This window comes from Papilio polytes, unplaced genomic scaffold, assembly GCF_000836215.1.
Source record: "Papilio polytes unplaced genomic scaffold, Ppol_1.0 DF822067.1, whole genome shotgun sequence".
NCBI classification, from domain to species: domain Eukaryota; kingdom Metazoa; phylum Arthropoda; class Insecta; order Lepidoptera; family Papilionidae; genus Papilio; species Papilio polytes.
This window is the reverse complement of record NW_013527137.1, coordinates 7,044,093-7,053,117: the sequence shown is the minus strand read 5'-3', so window position 1 is coordinate 7,053,117 and position 9,025 is coordinate 7,044,093. Positions and strand designations below refer to the sequence as shown.

The window sequence follows — 9,025 nt, the reverse complement described above, 5'->3', positions numbered from 1 at the left end:
TGTAATAAATAGATAGATAAATAAATATGTAAATAAGTACACTACAGCTGCACACAAACATCGCCCTCAACACGCTGCCAATACATGGTCATCTTCATCCACAAACGATTACTATACCAAGCTCATGATTATAAACATGTAACTATGCATCCAATTTTGTACTAAATACTACAAATTCTAAATATTTTCGAAACCTTTAGAATTCCAGCTATAAGAAAGCTTTTAATTATTAAGTGAAAGTAGATAAAGCAGCTCGACATTGATCTCGCTTTAAAAGTGAAATTGACATTATTCAATAACAGGTTATTAGTAAGGGACCACGTATAATGCTAATCCTGTAGTGTCATGTGTCACGTTTGATGGTAACCGCTGGAAGCAGAAAGCAGGGGATACTTATCGCGGAGTATTTAGTTGCGGGCACCTGGGCGAGCAGCTGCTGACTGAGACGAAGGCATTGTTGAACAGCAGCCCGCGGCGCGCCAGTGCGTCGATGTTCGGCGTCTGGCAGATCTTGTTACCGTACGCCCCCAGCTCGAAGCCGCCGTCATCGGCTGCGAGAGACCACATGGTGACAACAGGGAGCATTTCAACTTAGCACCGTCAACCATATTGAACAATAAAACTATACCGTAAAGTAGCAAGAGTCTGTATATCATTTTATTCCATGAATATTTAATCTTACTTCTTACTAATATTACAAATGCGAAAGTTGAGATTCATAGATGCATAGTTGATTGTTAGAGTTTGTAGCCTAAACTGCTGAACGGATATCGATGAAATTTGTTTAATAAAGATGTAGAGGATAGTCTGGAAGAACATATGGGCTACTCAATTTTTTTTTTTTAATTCCAAGCTGACGGAGTCGCGGGCGAAATCTAGTAAGATATAATTTTGATGAATTTATAAATTGCTGCTCATAGTAATGCACATTCTTGCACGCAAAAATAGTATAGTTGTTTGAACAGATGATATCAACTGTATAACATTGAGTGCGCCCCGGCCCCGACTGCGCCGCCCGCACCAATTGAGCATTTGTTGAAATTGTGCATTCATTATTATTATCAATATAAACATGATTCATGTTTTTACTATACTAGTTTGTTTATAATTATAACCACAGCCGGCTGCATTTATGTAGCCGCACTACTCTTAGTAATAGTAACAATTACAGTTTGTACTCGCCTCAATACAGTATTTTCTAAGAAATACAAACAGTAGTTACTAAACTCACGCCCTTAATTGAAAGCGGGCAGATATTTAAATTATAACTAAACCTGTAAAATCTATTAAATCAATATTAGTAGGAATTTGATTTGAAAAATGGTGGGGAGTTAGAAAAATATTTTCAAACTTGTTCCATATAAAACGAGAGCACCTACCACCTGATTCATCTGAGTTGTATGGGGGGGGGGGAAGTCAATGACCACTGATCACCTATTAACGGTAGACTACCGCCCGTTACTGGAAGTAACGAAAACTTTACGATTTTTTTTACTAAGTAGGACATTATTCCTATTATTTTGTTGTTAACCGATTTCATTTAACGAGCGATTAATAATTTAACGTGCTATTTCTAAACAGTTCATAAACTGTCGTCTCGAAGTCACATTGTTATTTTATAAAATAATATTTTACTTGCATTATTTTTAGATTTTTTGATACAAATAGTTACTGTAAATATTTATTACATAGGACTGGACCAAACTAAATATCTTTACATTATACTTTACAAGTCAGAAATTATAAACGATCAATGTTTCTCTTCGGAATACTATATAGTTATAGCAATTATTTCTAGTAATTTTACATACTACCGAGCTTTAAAATCAGTTTGTGACATTTGAATGTTTTTGTCAATTATTGTTTGACGTTGTCAAATAAATAAATGACAATGACAAATATCATCTGTGGAAGAGGAATGTGATAGTAAAATAACAAAATAGAAAATATTAAATACTCTCTTGAAATCCACTATCGAACAGTTAACATGACAAATATGACTTACCCAATAATATAAGAACATTTCGAGGCTTATTAGATAATACTTTTTCTGTGATAAGTACACATACTACGTAAAATATAGCCGGCACTCTCGCCATGTTGTTGTGCGATAGCCGCGAATTGACGTGTCGCCTTCGCAGCGGCGGCGAAGTATTTAGTTGGCAACTCGGCGCTGCGTTTACTGCAGTAACTGTCGCCGCCCTTCCCTCCACTGCCACTGGAGCCTCCGGTATCGATATCGACCGCGCCACTTCTGTTCTACAAAAAATTGCGCGGAATTGAACCCTGTCCGTGGCAATGGATGACCGTAAAAATATTTTATACTTGTTCGACGTGGACGGGACCCTGACTAAACCGCGGCAACGAATTTCCGAAGACCTGAAGAACTTTTTACTAAACGAAGTGAAATCCCGGGTCAATGTAGGATTGGTCAGTGGATCCGACTATAGCAAAATTGTAGAGCAAATGGATGGTGAGGAGACAACAAATCAGTTTGACCATGTCTTCTGTGAAAACGGCGTAGTGCATTATCAACAGGGACAATTGAAGAAATCCGAAAGCATTTTGACATACATTGGGGAGCAGACTCTGCAGAAGGTTATAAACTTTGCCCTTGGATATATGTCTAAGTTAGAACTTCCAGCTAAGAGAGGTAACTTTGTGGAGTTCAGGTCGAGCATGATCAACATCTGCCCAGTGGGTCGTTCCTGCAGCCAGGCCGAGAGAGATCAGTTCTCCCAGTTTGACATGCAGCACAAGATCAGAGCAAACTTTGTTGATGCTTTACAAAATGAGTTCAAAGATTCCAAATTATCTTTTGCTTTGGGAGGCCAGATCAGTGTTGATGTATTTCCTACAGGATGGGATAAAACTTACTGCCTTAATCACATTTCAAAAGACAGTTATAATGAGATACATTTCTTTGGGGACAAAACAACACCGGGAGGAAATGATTATGAAATATTTAATGATGACAGGACAGTTGGCCACACAGTCACCTCCCCGCAAGACACCAAAGAACAGCTGAAGCAGTACCTCAATATACTATGAGCAACTGTAATAAAACACTTGTACATATTGCTTTAATGAAATTTATTAAATAATAAATGTATATTGTAATATGTTTATTATTATGCAATACATTATTCATCTGCTACAAATTTTAGAAAAATATACAATAATGCCACAAGTTAACAATAAAAGTTGACAACATCAATATTTAGATAAGTGAAAGATAATTCAAAATAGGCAGAGTGCCTACAGGCAATTGACACAATTCCTTGAATAGTTACATTACAAAATAAAAATTGTTAAATAACACAAATATCAAATCAAACATTTTTTAAATTACAACATACTATGTGAGACAGTAGACATTTGTTCAAATAAGGTTAAACCTCAATGTTTCATTGTCACCAGAACGAAAGATGTTTAAAAAAGTTTAAACTTTAAATAATCCTGCATACAAATAGTCTGACAGCTTACATACATAAGACAATATCATTTGCCTTTAAGGCTTGGTCCAGCACATCTATAAATGCAGTCAATAACTTGAACCTAATAATATCACTTAAAAAAAACAATTACATTGTCTGTGCTAAAGATATAAAAGTCGGTAATAAAAAGTTCTTATGATATAGGTAGGTAGTATGTATTGGTCTCACCCCTGACAATCTAAAAACAAGCTGTGTATAAAATTGAATATAGATTTTTCTGATAATTTCACTCAAAAGCAACTTTTTTTACTTTTTTCACAGATAAATGCACTTATTTCTATTTCTAGCTTTATAGAAATTTAAAAATAACTAAATACTGTATGTAATATTAAAATTCATTCAAAAAATATATATATTGTTTGTATATAGGTTTACAAAATATATGTATGTGCTTTTGTTTTCTATACTATTCACTGTATTTTGCTTAAATATATGACTAACAATTACTTGATTTAACAATAGAAAATTTACAATCAATGACCCTCATATTTTGGTTTTCTCTTCTCAATGAATGACAACATTCCCTCTTGCCTGTCTTTTGTTGGTACATTGATTTCATAATATTTTTGTTCTACTTCATAGCCATCCTTGATGCTGAGCTGCACTCCTTCGTTGATGGCTTGCTTGGCGCAGCGCAGTGCAATGGGCGCGTTGGGTAAGATCTCCCGGGCCAACTCCACCGCCTTCTCGAACGCGGCGTTGTTGGTCTCGATCTGAGTGACCGCATGATTCACAATACCTGCAGATAGACAAAAAATATAAGTAGCTTATTATAGCGCATAGTTGTCGTCATGTGTAAGGGTAGCTGCAGAACCTAGATAATAAGGAAATGTAAGTAGATCACAGCATTTTATTGGCACCTAGTCTTTTATTGCTCATTAAAGTTAAATAAAATCATACCCAATTCCTTGGCTTCTTTGCCATTAACAATCCTGGACGTAAATATGAGTTCCTTGGCTATATTGGGATGGATGACTCTGGGCAGACGCTGCGTGCCACCAGCACCAGGTATCAGGCCCCGACCCGTCTCCACCAATCCCAGTTTAGCATTCTCTGCGGCTACTCTTATATCACAAGCTAGAGCCAGTTCAAGCCCACCACCCACTGCCACACCTTCAATGGCCGCTATGGTTGGCATGGGCAAGTCCTCAATCTCTATAAATGTTTCTCTCAGACCTCTAACAAAATTTGCCACTTCATCATCTGTCATTTTGAACCTTTCTTTTAAATTTGCACCTGTAAATAAATATAAACTAACTTATTAGTTATCTGCTGTACATGGCCTAATTTATAATAGTCCTACTATTGAAAGAAGTCCTCAAATAGGGATAGCACTTGTTAAACTTTTGGTTGCAGGCTCCGTGTGTTTGTTGTTTATTTTATATTAATATGAATTAAATTTATGCAGAGTATCATCTCTATTTTATAGTTAGCTATAATTAACTGTACACATACCTGCACAAAATATTCCTCGTACCAGGCTATGCAAAATGACTACAGATATTTTAGTATCCTTCCTGATCAGTGCATTTACTTCCCTCATAGACTGCACGAGTTCAAAACCGAGCGCGTTCTTGTCTTTAGGGCTGTTGAGGCCATACACTGCAATACCCCTGTCAGCACCCACCAACTTGTGAAAAACAACAGGCCCAACATTCTCCACCTCCTGAGTGTGTGTTGATAAAAGCCTCAGATTCGAGGTGGTCCTTACTAAGCTGTTTATTTTAACTCTTGATATCATATTTATCGTATTTGTCAAGTTTATTATTGATATATTACTTTAAATTGAGGCAGAATTATCAGCAGATAAAATACGTACGTAACAGCTAAGGTCACAGAATACCGCGTTAGCAGAGCCAGAGGTCTGGAAACATTCTGTTTGTGTAGTGGAGAATAAAATAATTATTTGATCAAAACTCCTTATCAGTACAACTGATAACGCTGTTGACAGTACTTTTTCTTAATTTATCAATGTGAACTGTAAATGATCGTATGCGATAATATTGTAACGTGTTAAATATACAACTGTCGTATAAACTACATATACATCACATAGTTAAAACTCTTAAAGGAATTAAATAGAATGGCATCCGAAGTTTTTCGAGGTTATGACTGGTTTTGACATTATTTTTCTAAATAATACCTTACGTACTGTACCCACAGTCAAAAATCCATTCATGTCTGATCTGAATCTAAGTTAAATTATGTAAATGATATTATGATCATTCAAATATACACATTAACAACCAATATTAATTTTGCTTTTGACATTTATTCAAGGTCGTATTACTTATTATAAACAATTTAAAAAATCCTGTATTAAGCGTATTGCCATACAAAATGTAAAATTACTTTTCTAATTTTCTACGTATGCTTTTAAAATTATTGAACCTACTCTACTCTTTCATTGCACAGGATCTAAATCGCAAATCTTGGCTTAAATGTTTCGTATCCAGACCACACGATTTTTTTTAATTTATAAATCTGACGTTTTGTCGTCAAAAAGTAAGGTTATATTTGTGTTTATCTTATTCAAAACTTTCGTTCAGTTTCGATTAAGATTATATTGTTTGAATCAGGACAATTATCCGCAATTATGTCGTACGATCCGTATATTTGTAACCTAGATCCAGAAACAAAAACATCGCTCAAAGTGTATCTTTTTAACAATGTTGAGAATGTGGATCAAATACGAAGCAATATTATGAACGGTACTTGGAAATGCGCTGCGATAAAGCCTAGTTTGATATTAGATTTATTTCAAATTGCTGTAGCGGCAAACAAAGCAGTGTTAGCGGAAAAATCACAAGCAATGATCACTCGGACCGTGTACGCTGAAATATTATTTAACTTGTCTCTGTCTAAGAACATATCTCAAAGTTTGAGTAAATTTGGTGTTGAGACAGACCGGAGCTTGCTGGTTTGTTTCTTGATAACAGCAGATAGTGATGAAAGTGAAACTATTCTTGAACAAATAAAGGGCGAATTATTACAAATTAGCGATTTAAAACAATTTACAAACATACAAGAAGTAAAGAGTATATATAAATTAACTAATGTGAAGTCCGATGTTAGCCTCCTTAATTTGATAATTACTAAAATTGTCACAAAAAGTTTTATAGCACATTAGATGGCTGAATGGTATACTGCCAATCTACATAATACATTTGGCCATGTGGGAGTACTAGTCTTAACTTGAAATCATTAATTTAAGGCCAATTTTAAATAATAATTAAGAACTGCTTACCTTAATGAAGGCTACTTGTGTATTTGTATATGTAGGTAACATTTCTGTGTATTCATGTAATAGTGCTATTTTTTTAATCTGTATATATTAAATTTGTGAATTTTATCTTGGTTTGTAAAAATTAATAAATTAAATTGTACAATATATACTATTATTCATTAGACTCTCAAACCCTGCATTAAACCAAAATCGTAATCATTTTATCCATGTATTATTTACATTAGTACTGATTATATAATGCATAGGTAATATTAGTATAACAGAAATAATAATACAATGTTATGTACCATGTTTTATTTCAACAACAACAACAATGTACAATTAAATTAGACAATATGTAAAAGCGATGATTAATCAATCATTTCATAGACAAAACTTACATAATTCAATCGTTTGATTGAAGAAAAACAGTTATCTCTGCAGCCAATGTTTTTGTTCAAATATCTTGTCCAATGTTCAGGAAACATTAAATGCTTAGCTGTACATATATCTTCCTAACCTTAATGTTACCGGCTCAAATGGCAGACTAAATTACAACTAAAAAATAAAGACTAACCCTTTGTATGAACACTGCATGCGTATCTTGTTTACTCTAATGTAAAAGAACACAACATCATCAACTGTTTACATAGTTAACAAAAACTTACAACTTATTGTTTAATATTAAAAAAAAATGGCATCTAGTAATAATTAAGTCTTAGGAACTTTCTGTAAAATCACATAATCACAAAACCCCTTATCTGAAGAACACAAAATACGGATTATTTGGGCGAAAATAAAATGGCGCGAGTCGTTCCCTCTTGATTCACATATAGTGGTGATCCACCGACCTCTATAAATAGACAGGTCATAACACTTGATATTTCGACAGTATCTGAATTAACTGACTCCAGCGTAAACAGGCGCAGTAATGAAGCAAAAGCTGTAATTTGCAAGCAATGGCCTATCCATTTATACAGATCTGTGATTCCTTATACAAGTTAATAGTAAATTATACGTCGCTATTGCATGTTTAGCGTGACGCGAGTATTTTATACATTTGAACGCCGAACTAAATTTTTATGTAAAGGTAGGGTAGATATGAAATGGTCGCGTTGGACTTATCCGAGCTTACCGTACGTACGGGTAGCACCACTTGAACACGTGTCTGCTGGTGGCGGCGCACTCGCACTCGCACTGGCACCCTGCGGTAGAGGGCACCTACAATAATGCCTGCGCGCTCTACTACTGCTGCGGCTCCCAATGTAGTATTCGATCCAGAAATTACTTTATAATTTGTAGTTGCAGACGTAACCAATATATCGTTTATTACATTTTTATGCAAGCTCTGTGCGCGACATCGACAACGGGCCCGGAGCCCGCAGCCGCTGGCTACATAATAATTATTCTACGTACACTAAATTACTCAAATTGTATTGCATTTCATTGTATAAAATATGTCCTAAATAACGCTATATTTACAGGCGTCGTCCTCTGCGTACTACAGCGAGGCTCTCCGGGAGGCAGTATATTTGGCTAGGTCGGCTCTGCGACACCGCACGATACTTACTAATGTATATTAAATATAAATAAATATTTACGTTGCTCAATTTTAATGACACGTACCTACGTTATGTAAATAAAAACGTCGCTATCCATTATAACAGTTTCATACTATTGTTCTGAACCTCGGTCGCCGTCGAGTTCCGTGGAGACGAATGTTTGGAGAAACATTTCACGAGATTAACATGATTGTATAACTTAGTCACTGCATGTGCCATTAAAAGCCTACATTACAACAGCCCGGCCGCGACTGAACACTTCACGTACGCGTTTTACTTCAGCTAATTACCGCCAGAAAATGGCGCTGCTTGGTGCTGCTCGGCGCTCGCACGCAACATATCGACCTAAGTTTAGCACCAAATGTTGCCGCCCGCGCAACGCCCCGACACGCCCCGCGCAACGCCCCGACACGCCCACACTCTACAAGTGACTGCACACGCCCCGTCCCCAGTGGGAATACACACTATATACTCCACGTCCCAATATAAGATATCAACACACGCCACAAGCTACGCGAAATATAATCGGTGGGATTGTACTGCATTGATCGAGTTTTACTTATTAATATACTTGCAAAAATAACAGATTTACTATTTACATAACATGTAGAAAAATATAGAGTAAACAAATCAACATTAACAACGTAAAGAATGTCGCTATTAAACCTAGTTTTGTCTAGAATAATTTTTCGTAGTAAGAGCAAGTTGTGGAGATGTCTTTTGTGACGGCGGCGCTGCAG

At 35.8% G+C, this 9,025-nt stretch overlaps 5 protein-coding genes across 5 annotated transcripts in view; 3 read left to right on the top strand and 2 right to left on the bottom strand.

Moving 5' to 3' along the window:
- LOC106106915 overlaps positions 1-128 on the top strand; it is a 20,668-nt gene extending 20,540 nt beyond the window's left edge. Inside the window, exon 5 of the mRNA XM_013287573.1 lies at positions 48-128. Within this exon, the coding sequence (XP_013143027.1) occupies positions 48-128 (81 nt within the window). The remainder of the gene's footprint in view (positions 1-47) is intronic.
- On the bottom strand, positions 35-2,111 carry LOC106107271 (N-sulphoglucosamine sulphohydrolase-like). Its single transcript, XM_013288052.1, has 2 exons — positions 2,006-2,111; positions 35-551 (listed from the first exon to the last, which is right to left on the bottom strand). The coding sequence occupies exons 1-2, from the start codon at positions 2,097-2,099 to the stop codon at positions 394-396; spliced, it is 252 nt and encodes an 83-aa protein (XP_013143506.1). The 5' UTR covers positions 2,100-2,111; the 3' UTR covers positions 35-393.
- Positions 2,112-2,280: 169 nt separating this feature from the next.
- On the top strand, positions 2,281-3,139 carry LOC106107269 (phosphomannomutase 2). Its single transcript, XM_013288049.1, has one exon. It carries the CDS (start codon positions 2,299-2,301, stop codon positions 3,049-3,051), a length of 753 nt encoding a protein of 250 aa, XP_013143503.1. The 5' UTR covers positions 2,281-2,298; the 3' UTR covers positions 3,052-3,139.
- A 750-nt stretch (positions 3,140-3,889) lies between these two features.
- Positions 3,890-5,772, bottom strand: LOC106107268 (enoyl-CoA hydratase domain-containing protein 2, mitochondrial). Its single transcript, XM_013288048.1, has 3 exons — positions 4,953-5,772; positions 4,398-4,733; positions 3,890-4,236 (listed from the first exon to the last, which is right to left on the bottom strand). Exons 1-3 carry the CDS (start codon positions 5,236-5,238, stop codon positions 3,971-3,973), a joined length of 888 nt encoding a protein of 295 aa, XP_013143502.1. The 5' UTR covers positions 5,239-5,772; the 3' UTR covers positions 3,890-3,970.
- Positions 5,773-5,978: 206 nt separating this feature from the next.
- On the top strand, positions 5,979-6,853 carry LOC106107270 (EKC/KEOPS complex subunit TPRKB-like). The gene has a single exon (XM_013288051.1). The coding sequence runs from the start codon at positions 6,094-6,096 to the stop codon at positions 6,625-6,627; it is 534 nt and encodes a 177-aa protein (XP_013143505.1). The 5' UTR covers positions 5,979-6,093; the 3' UTR covers positions 6,628-6,853.
- The last annotated feature ends 2,172 nt before the right edge of the window (positions 6,854-9,025 follow it).